The 21,867-nt window shown below is 32.7% G+C and overlaps 1 protein-coding gene across 3 annotated transcripts in view; it reads right to left on the bottom strand.

Moving 5' to 3' along the window:
• LOC120342770 (uncharacterized) overlaps positions 1 to 17,910 on the bottom strand; it is a 42,567-nt gene extending 24,657 nt beyond the window's left edge. For 2 of the 3 annotated variants that reach the window (XM_039411737.2, XM_078110881.1), the window contains exon 1: positions 1,703 to 1,907. In XM_039411737.2, the coding sequence (XP_039267671.2) occupies positions 1,703 to 1,814 (112 nt within the window). In that variant the 5' untranslated portion in view covers positions 1,815 to 1,907. Of the gene's footprint in view, positions 1 to 1,702; positions 1,908 to 17,807 lie in introns of those variants that run through there. The other variant, XM_078110882.1, reaches the window with a different exon arrangement.
• Positions 17,911 to 21,867: the final 3,957 nt, after the last annotated feature.

Below are 21,867 nucleotides of genomic sequence, written 5' to 3'. Positions count from 1 at the left end.
TTTAATTTAAAAAGGGAACACTAGTTAAAGAACACTTTAATTCGCTATTTAAACGAATAATGCGCTACCAGTGACGTCACAAAGATATCTTATCAAGCAATTTTGATATCAGCGATTTTGTTGTTTCGAAATTTCGAAACGATATCAATTTTCATTTATGATATTAATTTTCGATTGTGATTCATGGAATATTCATTCAAACATTAAATTGTTCCGAATTCACATCGACATAAAACATGCTAATTAATACCAAGGGCAGATAAAGTTCATGGCGCTGTAGCGGAAATTATGCGGTAGAATAATATGTATAGTGGTATATGTTATTTTAAGTCCTTTAATAATCCGCCCATGGCAATACAATGTAACAAACTAGCTACAAATGAATCGTTGAAAATTTTTTGAAATATATAGTTCTTGAGGAAGATTAGCTGAAATGCATTTTGTTTTTTGATATTTTTTTAATGGTTATATGTTTTGAATAAAAAGATTTTCTGCTCCAGTAGGTGATAATAATGCCCTTAACGCCACCCGTCAACGTCAAGTTTGCTTTAGATTCATCTGCTTATCTCATTTTCTATAATAAGAAAACACACCACTCGTTGACAATCGTTAGCATGTAGTGTTTGCCTAATGATAAACGAAATGGCCAATAATAATGCCATCATTTTTGTTTCTTATGTTTTAAATAATTTTAAATTTAATTTTAAATAAAGAGTATAAAAATCAAGTCGCGTACACAGATATTGCGCATTTGCGTCACCAGTTCTTCAAATATCCCAATGTATGAGAACTATAATATTACAATTTTGTTAAAAAGACCTGTTCATCGAGCGTATATTAACGCTCGTATGTGTTGCACTCTACTGACATCATCACGCTCCTATCTGCGGATAGAAATAAAAAAGCGCTTCCGGAAGATGGCGCTTAAGATATTAGGTAGAAGTATATCTGCGCTGGGCTGTATATCGTCTGCGGAATGTGCGAGAAGGATTTTCTCTCGTGCGCATCAAAATATCTTCAGCAAAGATTAGCGCCATTTTGAAATTAAAACTCGAATTAATGTGATATATACCATTTTCGTAGCATTTTACTAAATATAAATCTATGCTCTGTAGACTCCAACAATTATAGAATATTGATCACATTCTTTCCGAAAACAACAAAAATGCAACAATACCCGAAGAAAATTGAAAAGCGACTTTTCTATAATACCAATAACTTCCAACCAAATGGGGCAAAGCTTGTGGTGTGACAGATTTAGTTTCGGGAATGATCACTAACATTAACGACTATTTATATTGTGTCGTTTATTTGCCTATTAGGGTTGTGGACAAGATCACTTGATTTTGCAACAGAGTAGTTAAAGAACTACTACCGAAACTCCGCTTTCTAATATTCTTCTGGGGTATGCCTGCTTTTGCTCGTCTCACTCTTTTCGTTTCGTCCAAGCGTATGTTATGTCTAATATCAAAACGTCCGTAAAACTAAAGAAGTTAGTATAATTTACAATTTTTCTAAATTGAAAATAGCCTATCAAATATTCAATTTAAACTTGCAAGAGTCGATCAAGTCAGATTTAAACGGATAACCCATCAATGTATTCTACGCCATATTGACTGCGAGGCGGCTACAAGTCGTGGAATGATGAATCGATGCAACGAAATACAATACTAATGAATTAGTAAATTAGACTGTAGCTTACCCGAAGAAAAGATCGGATCAGGTTCTTCTTTGATGAACGTAGGACAACCATCCAAGTTTGCCCCATGCAAAGTACCGAACATACTTGTTTCAGCCTCTACACATTTCTCCATCTTATCAGGAAACACGTTTATATATAAGAACAGAAGCCCGACGGGCCTGGGTCAATATATATTCTCGGCTAGTATTATGTTATATTTTAAAATATCACTATGGAGCGTATAAAGAAAAATGGTAAATAACAGGTTATTATTTAATCATACATATTATTTTCACAATATGCTGTTTGTTTACATTATAGTATTTCGATTAGTTAGTAGTGACAACCTAATCAGCACAAGCTCAACGTTGCGTTGATTGACTGAAAATTTTATAATAAAAATTCATTACCACACGACTATGAAATATACAGGGTGTTCGTGCAGCTCAGTTACAATTTCAATTTTGGTATGATTTCAGTTATCTCTCTGTATATATATATTTATATAGCTTTACCAGATTTTTTTCTTTTAATCAGTGTTTATTCACGTTTTCATATCTGTTAATACACGGATAAGAGGCCAATAAACTATAAATAGTATCGAAAAATTTACTTTGAAAATTAAAACTTTTTATGATATTATGGACACTTTGAACTTTTTTCAAGTTCAACTTCCATAGCTACAGTCAAGAGATACTTCATTCATTACCAACAATACTATTAATTTACATGATGAATAAGAGAGTTTTGAGAAACCAGATTCCTAGAGCTTCTCCGTTCACAAATGGTAAAACTTAAAATTTTTATCCGTCGAGTAACGCTACTCACTAAAATACAACTACTGCCCGACATGTAATTTTCTGACTGAAATAGGGCGAGACCATGCTGAAGCGGATGTATCAATTCAACTGTGCGACCACATATGACGTTCAACATTTAATTTAACTCACTTTTACTTTTAATTGGATTGTCGAAGTAATTTCGAAATGATTGAAATTGAGACTTTTTCAAATAAAAGTTTTTTTCTCCGGTCTCTATGCAACTAAAAAAAAATTTTTCAACCCATTCAGCCACCTGTCGGAATATAAACTTAAGATTTAATAAACTGCAAAATGATTGCGCGTATTACAATTTAAAGTATGGTTTTGTCATTTAACGGACTAAAAAAAAAAAAAATGTAACTTCCATCCCGTCGCGTGAAGTACGTTCTACATGAATCTGTTAAAAATATGAAGCGGTTCCTGGCTTCACCCCAAACAGCCAAACTAAAAGTTGAGGGATATTAGATTTTGAGAAATAGAATATTTTGATTCTACGTAGCCCACCCAACCTATGTGAGGCGACATATACTTGTAACCTTTCATTTCTATTCTGTGTCGCCAACAAAGTTTTATCCAACTTTTATATGTTGATAAACTTTCACCACTACATATGGACTAAAAATAAGATTTTGATGATAGTATTCGACAAGGAAAAGGTGATTCGCGAACCTGAAAATTTTAGCACAAAATGTCTGTCCAACAATAAAATAATTGCGGAGAATTACTACTACACACTATAAGACTTTTTGGTGCACCTATATCGTTCTGATCGCACATAGTCGTCACATTCACCAATCATATAATTTAAGGATTGATTTTTATTTTTTGCTCGTGGCTATTTATGAATTATAACTTATTATGGTATAATTAGATCTGACAATTATGAGGAAGCAGAAGAATTCGTAGCTCAACCGATTTTGTTAACAAAATCATTTTGATCGTATTAAACAAGGTTACGTAATTTATTGGACACGTAGTGGACATAACGATCGTTTCAATATTATGTTGTTCTTGTTATTTGACACAGAATAACACACCTAGTGGAAATATTAAAAAACCGCTTTTCTCTTCGAATACTGGACCAATTGCTTTGAAATTTTCAGTGGTTGAAGATAAAATTTTTCCCCAGAAGGCTATTACTTTTATTCATCTTAAATATTTCTGTTAGCTCTGTGAGATTTGTTTTTGTTTGCTATGACGTCATTAAACGTTCTAAGGGCATCGGACGCCATTTTGTGTCCTACTGTACTGCTTCGCTTGCTGTGAATATATTTGTAGACTGTGATCCGACGGTACTGTAAACCGTACTGTACTGCGAACAGACGTGTCCATATATTTGGGCGTAGCTCTCTTGTTTAATGAATACGATTGAATATTCAGTTTATGAAAGTGTGTGTAAATTGAGGGCAGACTACCCAATCGAAGCGAAGTCAAATAAAGTGTATTTACGGATTTTAAAATTAACTTTTAGTTGAAATAACGAAGTAACGTATGTTTGATGACCACAAAATTTAGTTTCAAACATTCCTTTTGATCCCCTTTTAAAGGTATATCTTAATCAATCACAGAATTTAAAATCTTAAACGCAATTTTGCCTGTTTTATTGTATTTCAGAGCAACTTTTCGAAACTAGGTACGAAAACAATTCAGCAAAAAATTCAATATTTCATGACATGACGCAGATTGCTTACCAATCTGAAAAGTAGACCGATTGTTAAATTCGTCATGAGACAACCCAAGGAATTGTTTAAAAACTGTGTAGTCGTTTGGCAACACAACAAGAATTTATCGGAATCCGGATGCAATATAAAATAAATTTTGTCGAAAATTATTTTTGGTGAACTGGATTGATTCCCTGAATTAACAAACAAAATTCACAAAATTCAAATTAGAAATATATGCCGAGAAGAAAATAAAGTTTTGTTCAAAATGTTTCTGAGGTCACCAACGTATGAGTTGAAATAAACAATATTTAAAGTAAATATTATCGGATATAATGAAATTAAAAACGATCGGGGAATAGAAGTGCTTGTTTACTTATTATAGAGTAGTTGAAATAACCAAAATACTAAATTTAACGTTTCCACTTTTCAAAAAAAGTTCTGTAATAGACTACTCAGAAAATAAAAGTTTGTGACTGCCTCTTGAAGTAAAATTTTGACTTGTTAGCTTCTTAAGGTTAGTTTGTCTCAAAAGTATATGTGTACTAAAACTGGGTTATCCAACGAAATTATTCTTACTTTTGTTTCATCGCATTATATTCGCGGAATATAGTAGTTGTAAGAGTTCGTCTATTTTGTGTTTTTCATTGTGTCCAAATCATAAATTTTACAATGAAGTTGACTTAAAACCTACACTGCAACATTCACCCAAATTCACATCTGTAAAACGAGATCATGAAATTCAATTTACCTTCAGCCACTACTCCTCAAATCAGTTACTCGCGAGTACGATTTTTGCCCAAAAGATCTGCTCCCATTATATTCAGCCTCGACAGACATTTAAACTGGGTCTTGATTTTTCAATTCACACAAAAATCTTTATTCGATATTGTTTAATTTTTACCGGAAAGCCTGTTTCTCCTAATAAGGATTTACAATAAGCAACGTCATCTGATGTAATTATGACACAACAGTGTATATATACCGATTAATTTATGCACTAAAGTTTTTTCTGAATTAAATCTAAATTGAATTATAACAAACCTTGCCTAAATTTTGTCTAAAACTTAGTGCATTGTTTCTATTCTATCTCTTAAAGAGTTAAAATTAGCTTTTAATAATACTGTATCTTGATCGTGCACTGTTTCTATTTATAAAAAATGAAGAATTCCACTTCTAAGTATCGAAAAGTCTCTCGGACTCGTTCTGAAAATAACTAAATGTACTTTAATTAAATGACAAAAATCTACCGCTATAATTCTTTATTCGCTTGAGCTGCCATCTCAGCACAAATGCGAAAATTTCCCGCAATCACCAAATTTTAAACCCGTGATTTTTCTTAATCCAACTTCTCTCGGGAACTAAATGGGAAGTGCGAATGAGATCAAGTATTTCCGGTGCGCAAACAAGCGCTCGAACACATCTAGGATATAATGCAAGAAACAACACATTTTAGAAAGCATGGTCCACAAATAACGTACGATTAAAATGCAATTTATGTTCGAACCACGTATGGATGGAACACAAATTATAATTGCCCCAGCTCCGCTTTGTCTAAAATTTCATAAAAGTGGCTCTTTGAGTTTGGCGCCCTGGGGACCACTTCTTTACTGTGCTGTTTTCCGTTCATTATTTGTGTATTTTTAAAACAACATAACACTAAGTGGCCAGAGTTAATAAAAAAAAACATCCGATTGTACGAGATGTGCTCCCGTTTCACTTTTTCAACGATTGCTTGGGAGGGATGTGTGAATAAGTACTTGACAAAATTATGGTAAAGAAAATGTGCATCCTCACAACATCGATGAGAATTTTCCTATACGAGGTAATCGAACCTTTAATTATAGCGGATCGTATCTTTTATACTGTTTTTTGAGCTTTACCTAAAGAAGTTTATGGGCTTTACAATTTACAAACATAGGGTTGTAGGGAAATCCCGATGCCGAAGTGTCCATGATATTTCCGATGACGGAAGAAGGCGGCGCCAGATGTGCAAAGATCATGTCGGTTCAATAAATCGTTTTGGTGTTTAAATTGCATAAATGTATCTAATATCAGCTAGTCTCATTCCAGCGTGCGAGACAACTTGGCTACGATATTTCCTATGCTAAATTATTATTCGTTTTAATTTTGTTTTACTTCAACTCGCAATGTATGAATCATAAGATGTCTGATAGAGACATCCTAAAAATCACATCATTATCACTAACAGAAGGAAAATTCTGGTATATATTTCACAATTTTAAATAAAAACATTATATTGTTCAAACTTTGGTACTCCTGAAGTATGCGCATCAAGATGTCGCATAACCTGAACCCTAACCTGGTACACAACCTGAGTTCATGTTGTGCGCCATCTTGGTGCGCATACTTCAGGAGGTCCCAAACTTTATTACTGTTATCATTAAGCGTATATCTCTATGGGACGAATCAGGCAAATGACCCAAGGGGGTAACTATAATTTGGGAATTGAATTCTTACTGGTTGGGCATATCCCTCTTAGTTTATCACAACCTGGGTGATGTGGTGGAGGCGGAGCATTGAACCAGATATATTTAACCCTCAACTTAAACATGATTATCGATAACTTCTTACGAGTGTGTTGATGCTTAAATTGGAAGTTGTCGACCTTTTTTCAAAATATTTATTAGTACTAATTTTTACAAGTGGTCTCATCCAAAAACATTAGGCTACTTCTTTTCAAAACTGCTTACAGAGATATGTCTGAAGAAGAATGATATTTTTGCAATTGATCACGCGCCCAACACAATAAAATGTTTTTGACAGACGTTTTGAAAAAACCCAGGGCGTTATCACAACAAAATTGTTTTTTAGAAAGCTAAGAAAGAATCAAAACATCCGTGATTAGTATTAATCACATCCGAGATGACACAGAGGAAAAGCGAACAAACTTTTTAACATAGTTGAAATATTACACTCGCGACGTTATGGCGTCAAGAAATTTTACACCGATTAGAATGGAAATATTGCAAACGCGAAGTATCTCGTAACTGAATTGCATCATCAGTTTCCTGAATTGATAAAGCAGCCAAACAACTCGGCGCCAATGTAAGTGAGTAGGTCGTCAAGTTTTGCGCGATGCATAAAACAATCTATCCCATACTATCTTTATATAAAAAATCTCAATGCCCGGTGTCAGATCTTTTTCACTGATGAAAAAGAATAAAAATGACTTATATGAAAGAGAACAAACTCATTCAATAAGATATTATATAATATGCGGAAGTCGTTTCTACATTTGAAACCGTGAGTGAGTGCTAACAAAATACTGCCTCCAAAAATATTTGTATAATCTGCCACACATGTGTGCTCTACATAGTTAACATTGAATAGTCTGTCTAACGTTATAATATATATCATATGAATAATAAATATCTTAAAAAACCGGCATCACTTATTGAGTACGTTTTAGAAATTTTTCGATGTATTTTGGATACAAGAAAAACAGTATTGTCGGAATGAATGTCAAGTAATCATAGGGCTGAAACACAAATGAAAAAATTACTAGACAAAAATTTGGGTCAAAAATCGAATTTATTATAGTTGATATTCAAAAAGAGGGGATATTTGAAAATGCCACACACTCTAAAAAATATTTATTAATTAGTTTTTATTTTGGGGGAACCTTGGATCAGGTCTCAAGCAATCTACACACGACGAGGTTTAGATTACAACTTACAACTTTACTAGATTATTATTTAATAACTTTCTCCAACCCAAATCCTTATGTTCATTTGTTTATCACTTAATTAGTACGTTTACGATCATTTTGCCTGTTTAATTAGGACAAGAATCGTTTTCACTAATTTTCTTTTGATTAATCATGTCAAAAATGGAACAAATATTATTGTTAGAAAAATAAGTGTTGGAACTCAGGTTAGGGCCGACAAATATATTACAATGATATGACATCCAGGCTGTATGCAAAATTAATTTGCTGTTTTTTCATCCCTGCATTCCTTGTTATACCCAACCTCCCCTCTCATCACATATAGTCTAGTTCAAATGATCAGTACAATGAATAGCTATAACTAATAAGAAAGACACGCAGAAAAAACGTATTGACAAAAACTAAATACCGATTAGTACTCTCCCCTAAATTGAATCAGTGGCAACCTAGAAAAAAAAAAGGTTCCTTCATTTATGAGTGCTGAACATCTCTTCTCCAAATCACTATCAATTGGCCGTTAAAAATATATCCAAACGATGAAAAATACTGCAGAACAATGTCAAACAACAATTCGAATACTACAAAAGTATAAAACTTCTCAAAGCTTGACAAATTCTATATATACTTCATGTCAAAATTTAACTGATTTCACTGTCTGTGCTCATTCTAAGTTAAATTTAACAAAAATTTGATGCTATAAAACGTCTCGTCCAAATAAAATAAGAAAATTTGGAAAACTATTCACTTAATGATTGAATAAAATTTATATCAATCTCTTACAAATAATATTAAATATGGCTGACTCTGGCAATATACTTCGCTATGGCGATTTATTTTAAACATTCGCAAGATTTAAAGTGGCAGCTACGGTATTCTATTTCATCGGAGATGAAATTTTGTGAAAATCGAAGAAAAAGTCGATAGCACAAGGTGCCGCCGTCGCAATTATAGTTAGTCTTATCTTATGAACGGAATGGCGGTACCATGCACTACCTGACTAATGTTTATGAAATTTCATGGACGCCCCTTTTTGGTTTAAAGCATTGTTTATATAAGAAAATGATTAGACGTACTTTTATTCGCTGAAAATATATATTGTACTAGATTGTAGATTCAAAATTAATCATCTTAAGTTTTATAATAAGATTAATAAAGTTAATTTTATTATTGAAGGGAAATTATACTTTTACACAGATGCTGATATTTTTTAGCTGTTTTTTGCACTCTGCATAAATAACTGAAATTTTTAGCACGAAAATGTGAACATTATTTATAAAGTTTGTAAACTGAACATATATATCTAATTGAAAGACTAATAGATTTATGTATGTAAATTGCTCCGCCTAGTTCTTTCAAACAAATCTCTTAATCGTGTGCCTTACTGCTTATGAAAGCGAAATCCACCTATCCGCTAGGAACAATAGTACCCACCTTTCATTTAACTTAATTAGATTTATTCCAACAATAACTCATAGGAAACATTCATCGGGAAACTTGTAGACACTAAATTTTTTCAAGAATCTCAATCTTTTAGTTTCAGTTTCAATTAAATTGTTCCAGCGTTTCAAGAGCATACAAATTAATAAACATCCTTTCCTATGTGGGTTGGGTCGTTCGGGCAATTTTTATTTTAAGAAGAATTTCAACGTTTTCTTATTACAAGTTTAAGTCAGTGATCACAGACATGTACAAATATACATTTCGATATTTTTGTTTCCTATCGTTGATGCAAAATTCGAAAGAGAAAAATTCAACTGTGACCCATAATTTATATTTCAAATTTCAACTGAATTTTTTTTAAATGTATTTATATCGATGCGTATAGACTAATTTTAGTGCATACCAAAACTTTTCGTGATGTGCCGCGACATCGGTTTTCACAGATAAGAATCGACAATAAAATGGAATGTAATAATAGCACCACAAAACCTACGTGTTTCCCGATATGACCAATGAGAATATGTCACAACATTATTTATTTTTCAAAAATCATTATCAAATAAAATTTTGTATGGTTATTGCTTCTACCTCTCGATAAATATTTTTTGAGAAAGAAGTATTACTGTACTATTTCAGTTTCGTGAAAATGAACTGTAAATTTCAAAGTTCAGAAATTGTTCGACACATTTAGGATAAATAGAAAATATTATTATCAAAATTATTGTCAAGTAATTATAGGACTGAAACACAAGTAACATAATTACTTGATGGAAATCTGAGCCTAAAATCGAATTTATTATAGTTGATTATCAAAAAAAAAGGAATATTTAAAAATGCCGCATATTCTAAAATTTTTTTTTAAAATAATTCCGTTTTTATTTTTTATGATTAGATATGATATGATTCCAGGTTTCAGGAGTCCTTTGTCGATTTTTCGGTTCGATTTTGGGGAAACCTTAGATCAGTTCTCAAGCAATCTACATACAACGAAGTTTAGATTACAACTTTACTAGATTATTATTTAATAACTTTCTCCAACCTAAATTATTCTGTTCATTTGTAATTTCTCATTTTCGTTATTTATTTCAAAAGCGAGCCATATGAAAATTTTTCTAAACATTAATTAATCGCATGAATCCTCTCAGATTTGACAACAATTTTGAAATTGTATGTTAACGACTTCCGTGTCGGGTTAAACCGTATCATTGTCCTAACCAATAGTTGGTAATGAATATCATAATTTTAATATTATACAACTTAAATCTATTTTCTATATATTGAAATACAATTCGTAATATGCTTTACACCAGACTGAAAATGTATTCTGAGACTAATTCAGAACTAACTGCGCCTGAGACAGAACTCCTCAACCTATTCAGTCTAACAGATACGCAATTTAGGTTGTGTACTAATAGCAACAACAGCCTTTAGTTCAGGATGAAAAACATGTTGTAGATCAAGACAACTGAAAAGATTTTACCATCTTGAAATAAAAACACACTGAATGTCTACAGATGTCTCCTCCTTGTTCAAAGCAATTGCAGTTGGAAAATTGTCGAATAGATCTTGCCTGCAGAACTTTTTTATCTCATTTATAACTGTCCTTTTTGTGGGTATTTATGATTTTAAAATATTTCACGAAGCCGGGTGAAAATCTAATTTTATGAAGCCGGGTGAAAATCTAACCGAAAATTTAGTTTGTAATCCGAGATTAATTTTAGACTAATGACGACAATGAGGATTACTGAGGCACTCATCACAACAAATACTTTACTTTAAAACAAGCCATACGGGATCCGCCTCAAAATCAAGAAGTTATATTTGATTTACTTAAAATCATATTTGTTCGTATAATTGCCAAAAAATTTGTCAACTTTTCTATCTATCAAGAAGTTGTTTTTCAAGTTAGATCAAATAACATTTCTCCTTAGTATCTTGACAAGTATATACATATACATCACATAACTAATGTAAATTGTACTGGGCCGACTTTATAAATTCTTTTATGGCATGAAGTTTATATATATATATATATATATGCCAAATTTTGTGCCCGATGGTGAAAAGTTCCAAATACTTTCAAGTTTCTAATCATTCTCTAACCCCTAAGGTATCAAACGCATGACGACATCACAGAATGTGACGGTTATAGATGGGCAGGCAACTCCAATATTTTGATATACTTCGAGGAGCATAATTAAACGAATCAGACTTTTGTCAAAATTTCTTAAAAACAAGATTGAATATTTTCATGACAATGCCGTGAAATCCTAATTCAACTTCCTGTTAGCTAACAAATATTTATATAAACACAAACACCCATAAGACGACCGTACCATGTGCGCTACCGAATAAGCCTGTTAAATAGAGACTAAGTGGTATCAGTTCAAATAACAGTAATCAGGAAAGAAATTAATAGAATGAGATGGACATTTATTTTGCTGTCGTATCAAAGAAACAAATGGGCGTAAGGTGAAAGAAATTTTTAAAATTGTTCTAAAAAATAACAAAAAACAGATACTGCTCTAAAATTAAATAGATATCTTTTACTTTGAATTATCAATAAACGAAAAAACGTCTTATCAGACATAATGAGTTAATTTCGTCAAAAATCGGTTATTTGTCTAAGTTACGAAGACAATTTTTAACAATCCTGAAGCACAAAAGCGTTGTACGCGAAATGGGAATAGTGAAGAACGCAAATCTTAAATTACAAAAAAATTCATTGCAAATATCTTCAGTGAAAAATAAGAGGGCGATGCTCAAATATATTGACATGAGGTAGCCAATCGGTACCGGTGTAGTAAGGACTTAGCACCGAGTTTTCCCACTTTAATTAAAATAAAACAGCAAAATGCTTAGTGAAATATTGGTCGTATGTGAATCAGGGAAATAAAAAATATATAAGTGCAGTAATGGGCGTCTAGCAACTCCTCCTATTTCTGAATAAATAAAAATGGGATTGGTTTGTTAGTTGCGCAGGAAAACAATTATAACAACAAGAATTCGGCAAACGATCCATATGTACACCTCCATGTCTAATGGAACTTTCACCATTGCACTATGGGTCAACAGTTCGTTGTTTATCAGATGAGTTTGACAGACTATGTGTACAATTTGAGGTAGATTAATTTTTAAAAACTTCACTGGATTCTAGACCAATAAGTTATCTTCAAACCCCCAATTTTTGTGGTGGCGTTCAATTTTGTCTCGATTTTAATTAAAGAAAATAGGATAAATAAAACTGAATTTTGTTTTTAACTTTATTTTATTAACATTAATATATATATTCCTTTTAATGACAAGTAATGATTTATTTTATCTTGAATTGAAGAGTATTCCGTTGCTCCATTCCTTAGGTAGGCTTGGCGCTTAGCAAACTAGGTATTAGCACGCTGGTGATGGAAATCGATATATCTATTATCTACCGTTAGATTTCCGTCACGACACCACAATTGGTGATCGACGCAATATTTGGCAAAATAAAGGTGATCATTGCACATGGTAAATGCTAGTGACCTTTCACACCTTTCGGTCGATATTGAGGTTTGTCTCAACTCGATGATGTAGCGCCATCTAGAGGAATTTTCTAAAGGGTTGTCTATTGACTGTAACTTGCTTTCAAATAAATTTAGGAGACAATTTGACATTAAAATCAAATAATAAACTACAATAAATACGAAAAATTTCTTACTGTGAAGCATATGATAACACCATAATATAGTACATTAGAACTAGAGGCGATTTCGGTTTTAAACAACAGACTCTAAACCAGACTAAACGACTCTCCAGCCAATTGACCCCAACTTTGAACTTTTGCCCGTTAGGTCGGACAAAATACACCTTTGTAATAATACGCTTGAAACTTTCAATTTTTGTCAATACATTTCCTATTTCTATACTTCAAATAGAAACCTGTTATTTCAGTAATTCGAAATACAACGGAAAGAGAATGTGATTAATACTTGAAATGTTTCCAAAAGTTAATAGTTCAAGATGGTGATTGTGAACAAGACAGAAATACTCAAATATATGGACATGAAGGTCACAGTTATACCGCGATGTTGACAGATATTCCAGGCAAAAGGGTTAAACCGTATGTATCAAAGGTCATATAAAAGTGTGCCTGTAAATTAAAAAAAAAACTGCCAAATTTGGATGAAACGTAGGGTCTAAAACTCTAAAAGAACTTGGAAAAGTCTGAAAAAATATAAAAATGATTGTCGTATATCATTTTTTATATTCAAATCTTGAAATTTTAAAATTGATTAGTTCACAAGAAGAAAAGCGATATTCTATCAACAACAACTACAAAAAGAAAAACAATAACAACAAACGATTCATGTATTTATAGAATTTCTGCAGCAATTTTCGTTTTATAATAATTTAATTATATTTTCAAATGATATATATGTAAGCAAACTATTAACGACCAAATACTAAACCAGATTGTAAAAAAATGAACTCATTGTACCAATTTACGAAAACTGTTTCAATGTGATTATTGCTTTTCTTTTTTATAACTTGTAACATCATTTTCAAATGGCGTAATAAATATAGCCATTTTCTTTCCGGCCTGTGGTAGTCAATTTACTGACTGACCATTGCCCCCATTATTAGCTTAAAAGTTTTTTCCATATTGTTTGAAAGTTATTATTACGATTGACTAAGTCTTTGATATGAGTTTTGAACATGTTAAACTGACTTAATGATACATCTCATATGCGCACTTAGCCCCGGGCGAAGATTTAACAGTCAGAATATATTTTAGTAGTAAGTAGAATATATGTTATGAATGTGTAAAAAAAACACAATTTTAATCTGACAACTCCCAACATTTTGGTTTCTAGTATACAATATAAATTTTATTGGAAATTACGTTATAATAATGTTTTGTAATCTCTTATTTTCAGAAATTATACCATTTGATTTTTATATAACATGTGTGGACAAGTTTTTTTTAATATATATTGGAGATATTTTTGAGTTCAACCTGTGGAAATAACAGTAAAGATTCGTTCCAATAAAATGCCTTCAACAAAGTTTCGAAACACATAAGAGTGATTCTTGATGACAAAATAATAACAGCGTCACAAATAATTGTGAGTTGTAAGAACGGAAATTGACAAATTAAGAATGATGTCATGCGAAAAAGTTGAACCGAACTTGACTAGTTTGGTTTCATTTTTCGATTATTTATGAAGTGAAGATTAATGAAATACAGTGTATATAAATTTTTTTTTATATATTTATACATGTTCGAGTCATTTTATATTTTTAAAAATTACGAATCGAGATTTTTGAGTAATAAAAGTTTTTTTTAAATTTTGCTACGATTAATTTATGTGAAGGGATAATTATATTAAGATACATAAAAATCGTGCTTGAGGATCGATACATTAATTATCTTCAATATAACCGAAGACTCGACAAAATGAACAGAAACAATCAGAATGTCAAACAGTTTAAAATTTTTTAACTGAACTTCTTCTCCATTATGATATGGCTCATTTACATTCAATTAATGAGAATGAAAAAGTGACAAAATCATTCCATTTTTTGATGTGCTCAATATTACGCTATTATAACCTACATACGATGTCGAGGTTTTGGTGCGGTTAAATGGAGACTTAGTGGCGCACCACATCGAAATGAAAAAGACGCGCAATACAACGCAAATAGAGCTGCAAGTTTTAGTCTGACCTTTATTTCAAATGGGGTTAAGATTTGTTATAAGCGAACAAACATGTTTAAAAATAAGTCCAAGTTATTATTGCTGTAGATCAGTGGTTCTCAACCTTTTACTAGCCGCGTACCACTTTTATGTTTTTACCCTGGCTGCGTACCACCGAAAAAACCCCTTTTTGTAGTAGGGAACAATGGCACAATCAACGCGTTATGGTAGTATTTTATGTGGCACTACATCCATTTTTAGACCTCCATGCAAAGTTTCAATGTGTTAATTATATGCAGTATTAATTGCGTGCAGAATCGCAAGAGAATTTGCGCCGTCTACCGTCAGAGCTGAAAGGCTTAAATCATCGCAAAACGAATCGAATTATGGCAAAACTCAGACGAATATACTTTGTTCGGAGTTAGCCGCTATCACGAACTGCCTAATCTAGTCTCCAAATTAATTACCCTCAAAACCCAAGATTATGCCGATCATCCAACACAAACATCAGATAGCAATAATAACATCATTATAATGTATCAAGGCGCTATCAGGGTATCTCGACACACCACACCCAAAGAACGCTCCCTTCGTTGCCGATTTCTCAATGCAGATGCATTGTGAACGTAACACATAAAACGGCCGAAAACATGCCCGTCTCGTTTCTATTTAGATGGGTAGTAGCGGACGAGGGCGATTTATATTCTATAAGGCCAAAGACTGGTATTTTAGCCAACTCAAAAGTTAATTGTTGCAATAGTAAAAAGCTGCTTGCGTACCACTTGGAAAGCTCCCAAGTACCACCAGTGGTAGGCGTACCACAGGTTGAGAATCACTGCTGTAGATCAAATAGTCACACGCTATCCAAAGATAATTATTTCGAAATTTCATGGACGATGTTGTTTGAACTTTGTGCAATAAGATATCAAATTCAACAAAACTTCTACTTGATCTCGTGCCAAAAAAGTGACCGCCGTACACTTCAATGCAAAATATATTCAATCGCACTAAAAGGGGAAATAAAACAAACGAGAAATTTCTTTTAAAATTTTTAAAATCTCATAAATCAAAATTTAAGTAATTAAAGAGTATGTAATTGTCCGATGTATAATAGATATATTTTTATTCTGATTTGTGAATATGGTACTTTTGGGAAAATATGAATATGAATCGAAGGCTAAGTGTTTAGAATACTAGGGAATACAAATAAACAGCAAGGAAATGTAGTCAAATTTCTATATTTTATCAGTTTGCAAACAAGGCAAGACATTGTTTAGGATTATCAATCTCTGCTAATTTGTTTATATTTGCTTTACTCCAAACTGTTTAACATAGGAACGTTGGAAAACAATTCCAACTTTAACTAGAATAGTAGTCTTCAACGAAGGATATGCTCGTCACGATTCTCTGACAAACCCTATAATCATTGTCGAGGAACAAGCTAAAAACAGCATTCTTGTACAGACTTAAAAGATATACTCGTGTGATTCATAAGTGTTAGTGCAGAATGAAAACTAAACTGAAACAATCAAAATTGTTCACTTTTAGTTAAGTGATGATAATTATAACAATTTTTAATCGCTCATAAAATTTGACTGTTTAAAATAGCATTGCAACGTAATATCCCAAACTGTTTTTGTGACGTCTAAAATTTTAGGAAAGAAATTTATTGTTCTTTATATTGGTATGTATTCTCAAGCGGTGGTAAATTTGAATGCAAAAAACTCGGAACCGTTCCCGCACCTTTGAACATATATTATGGCGTCACATTTGCGGCGTGATGCCACGTTTTCAGTGTTCTGGAGTCAAGATTTTCAACATCAATGACCATAGTTTTCATATAAAAACGCGCTTGCGCTTAAGTTCAATTATTTCAAGCTCACATACACAATCACAAGTCATCAAAATTGTATCAAAGCAAGAAACGAGGATATCGGTCGGAGACCGAAGACTTATCGATCGAAACTGCGGTTTCGATTTATGACTCTATAGTGACACCGCGTATCCCATCACTAATTAATTAATAACTCGCTGATTATACGACATAGGTTTTTGGTCCGAGATATGATGAATGCACATGCAAAATCTGGAGCAGATTCAATCTCGCTTTCGTGAGATATCACGTGCATCTAACAGACAGACAAATACCTATCCACATACTTACCGATCTAAATAAAGATCGATAAGTAATAAACGAGAATATCGGTCCGAGACCGAAGACTTATCGACCGAAAGTTAATTAAAGGGATCCCCCAGAACAGCGCTTCTACTCCATAATGACACCTTGTGTCCCATCATTAATTAATTAATTATTAACTCGTTAATTATACGACATTATTCATCCAAAATCAATAGGCTTCTGGTCCGACATATGATGAATGCACATGCAAAATCTGGAACAGATTCAATCTCGCTTTCGTGAGATATCGCGTGCATCTAACAGACAGACATACAGACAGACAAATACCTATCAACATACTTACCGATTAACTTCGATAAGTAATAAGGGGCAAATGGGGGAAAGCAAAGTTTGAACATTGAAAGAAAAAAGAGGAGTAAAAGGCGCAAAAATGTAATTAAAAAATGTAAGAGAGAAACGGGATGAAGATAATATAAAATGACAGATTAGTTGATGAAAAAGAATTAGTATAGAGAAAATTTAAAGGAAAAATAAATAAAACAGGTAAGAGGGACCAAGAATGAGTCATTTTGCTGTATTTGCTGAATATATATTATTCCAAATTTGTTAATTTCTCATTAGTCGTACGTTGATGCTAAAATAACTGAAGAAAGATCCCTATACCCATTCCATGAATAAGACAAATTAAAGATCACTCACCCAAAATGTCTTGAAGACATGGATTGCTGTTGGGAAATGTCACGTGACTTTTCCTGTTATTCATAGCGGGAATACTTGCCATCGCCATGTTGTTTTGCAGTACGATATTCCAATGAGTAGTTGTCAATTATAATAAGTTTATCAATCAGTTTATAAAAGTTTCAATAAACGTCGTTTCAACGTTTATTCTTTTTACGTATTTTCCGTTTCCAAGTATCGTGAGACGTCATGTTCACTTTTGGGAAAATAGATCATTGCACGCTTGCATAATAGATTCCATAAAACGTCAACAAAGAGAACGATGAATGTGATTGTGGTCAGATAAAAATCTATCTCAGTTTGTTATTCAAACGTCAGATAATTGTAATCCAAAGATTTGATATTCCTGAAATATGAGAATTCAACGTAAGTTGTAGCAGTTTAATGTTTTGAAGAGAATAAACATTAAAACAAGTATAGGCTTTGAAAAAACTATGTTTGTTATATATAGCTAAAAAACAGAAAGACTATAATTATCAAGAAATAATCACGCGATGGTATCGGCGCTGTTTACATCGGTATATTTAACGTTCGATATTATGTCTAAAAATTAAAGAGAACATAAAGTAAACAAACATAAGTTTTGTACGGATGAAATGACTGGTTTTGTTTAAAAAAAAAAGATTTCGAAAAATTATTCAAATCAACCCACAACAAGCTGTTTAACAAAAGTATTTTATATGTAAATTGAATGATGGACAAATTCGGTCAATAGATATTAAATTTTTTGTTACCACTTTCAATAACTCGATAATGATAAATTACAACGAATTTATTTAATATTACGATATAATTATATAGCAAATTTCATCTCTTCAAAATAGTAGAACGCTTTTGATATCTTAATTTTTAAAAGATGTATATACATTTCATAACCCATCCCTACTCAAGATCTTTCTTCACCTTATTTGAACTTTTATGGACTGTACTGTTTCACTATTTTTCGCCTTTATCTGTAATTTGTCTTAACTCGTTGCGCTCTCCGCTTATGACAATCTAGTTTTCGCTTTTCAACTTACCGTTATATCTAGAAGCTATATTCTTATCGACTAAACTAATATAGATACAAAAAACATTTCAACATAAAACATTCATAAATCTTATAATATTTTTATAATGAAAAATTTGATATATACTTTTCGAATACTTTTCGCGCTACTGCAGTTTTATCTTTCCTTCAAAGTTTCTCAATCTAATCTCGTACTAAGCTGCACAACTTCCCAAGATTTATAATTACAGGGTTGAGGTTGCTTGAACCACTTTGCGTCTCCACGAAACAAGGCCTAATTAGCTGTTTTTGCCTAACTTAACATTATATCGGGTATAAGAACTTGATCAAGAAATTATCTATATTCAGTTTTGTCCAATGTTCCATCTAGGACTATTACAAAATTACTACGAGCTAGGGAAATAATGTCAAATCAAAATACGCTAAATACTGCTATACAATATTAATTTGGAATCAGAAAAAGAATCGCAGAAAAGTTTGCGATGTCATCCACGTCTTCATGACGGTAAACATGTGTAAGTCGTCACTATTTCCATTTTATTTTTTCGAGGTTAATGTCATGATCTGTCTGTGTGTTTTCCAAAAAATAAAACGCCTCTGGCGGTTGGGAATTGTAATGTAATCGCGAAATAAGTTGGTTAATTATATATGTAATACAGAAACGTTGGCGTTCCGTTTTAAATGCTAAAACGAGATTTGGAATATTACACACTTTTAATACCAAATAAAATGAATTTATCGAGTATCGGGTGTCAATCCATTTGCCTACTATTAAATAAATCCTATTATTTTAGGAATCATTTTTGTTATCTACTTAATCGTAAATTGGAGATTACGAAACAGTGAATTAGTCATGTCTTATCAATTGAAATTTTTGCGCAAGAACATACACCTTTATTGCATTTTTCCTACTTATAGGAATACTTAATTTTTACAGTGTGATTGAAATACGCCATATTTGTTTTTTCGCCATAGAACATAACCAGTGCCACGATAAAGTTGTAACAGCGATCAAAATAAAACTTTTGGTATATATATAGTATTTTTGGGGCTCCTGCAGTATGCGCCCCAAGATGGTGGACACCGGAACGTAGTACGTGTACCAGGTTAGAGTTAGGCCATAATTTCAGGTACAAATACTACGGAAGTCACTTGGCTAGTCCCCGAACTCGTAATACAACTAAAATAAGGAAAATTATGGCCTAACTCTTACTTGGTACACATACTACGTCCCGGTGTCCGCCAACTTGGTACGGAGTACCGTATTTTGGGGGATAGTATCACTCATAAACACGATAGGAAACAAACCACTTTTCAAAATGACGGAAAATGAAAATGTCTCAATTTAAATATCCAAATCTCTTTGGCGAATTCTTATCCACTAATCTGTTCACCGGTACAATGAATTGAAGTGCTTGCTACATTTGGTATCCATTTACGAAACATCAGAATATCTACATGTTTTCGTCTGTAACTTCTCCACTAGTGTTTTTAGATGAAGATTTACATTCTTTCAACAAATTTATTAAAATTAGCTCTGCCAAATACAAAAGGGTATAGAAGAGCATTAATTATGCTCGAAAAACATGGACTACATCACACGTATTTTGTATAAAATGATATAACTATCAACGGAACTACGAAGCAATGTAAAAACCTATTATTGTACACGAAGTTCTGCTAAAAGGATGTTGTTGAAATTGTTTTTATCCCACTCATATGGTTGCTTTTTTAATAATTTATCTTAAAATTCCATACCAAGCGGTTTTTCATTAGTTGAAGATAAAGGTGTCTTTTGGAATGCTTTTATTTTTATTTTGTGTTGAGTTTTGCTGATGCCTGTTGTTTGTACCATGTTTTTGCTGATTGTTAAGAAATTCGCCACTTCGTGTTTATATTGCGAGCGCCACCACGCGTGAATTCTTCGCCAGAACTTCGTGAATATATATTTGGGTTTTGTCACAAAGTGGATATTTTGAATATTTTTCTGAATTGTTGTTGTAGTAAATGTTGTTATTGGCAAAAATTCTTTCTCTAAATACCATAGCGTCGCTTAAAACTTGGGTCTTTACAAAGATCGGTTTTGACTAGTGAATGTTTCAATAAAAGCATATGTAATCACAAGGAATACCCTAAGTCGTTTCTATATATTTGCGTGTTGCTTCTTCGCCTGATAGTTATCAGTTGATAGGCTATTGCAGTTCTTCTTTGCTCACACATGAGGTCGCCATTGTATCGGCGTAAAAGACAGTTACAACAAAATTTGATTTTGATATATTACATGTCCAAGTATGTACATAGCGTCACCAGGGACGTCCCAATGCAAACTAGTTCCATTTACACAAAGATTCAGAATGTATACTGTTAACACTCATAACGTGAATGACTTGTGTTAATATTCCAGTATGGACCTATTGATATGAATCAGGATTATGACTTTACAGTTATCGAAAGTCGGGGAAAATATAAGTATATAAATCATTAGTAGGCTGGTGATGGTCCCTTGGAGGTACTCCCGTAGTATGTAAACCAACATGGCGGATACTGTGACGTAGTCTGTGTACCAGGTTAGAGTTAGGCCATAATATTATTCCAATTTTCCTTATTTTAGTTGTATTTAGTTCGGGGACTAGCCACATGACTCCGGTAGTATTTGTACCTGAAATTATGACTTAACCCTAACCTGGTGCACATACTACGTTCATTGTCCGCCATCTTGGTTCACATACTACGGGAGTACACCCTTGAAAACACAGTTGTTGAGGACTTGGGGAAAAGTGTTAAATATTTCAACGTATATTTTCAATAACCGAGGAGAATACTAATCATGCCAGAGTAATTTAATATTTAGGATATAAATTTATATGCAACTAAACGAGGAGACGCGCAAACAAATAAATCTGAATATAGCTAACGCTACGGTGTTTCTCAGGGACGACCTGTAATACCGATACGTCGTGGAATTGAGGAAACGTCACCAGAAGGGCAAACTTTTGTGGGAGACTCTAAGTT

The sequence above is a fragment of the Styela clava genome, chromosome 3 (assembly GCF_964204865.1).
Source record: "Styela clava chromosome 3, kaStyClav1.hap1.2, whole genome shotgun sequence".
NCBI classification, from domain to species: domain Eukaryota; kingdom Metazoa; phylum Chordata; class Ascidiacea; order Stolidobranchia; family Styelidae; genus Styela; species Styela clava.
Note: the sequence above shows the minus strand (reverse complement) of the source record. Positions and strands in the feature narration are given on the sequence as shown.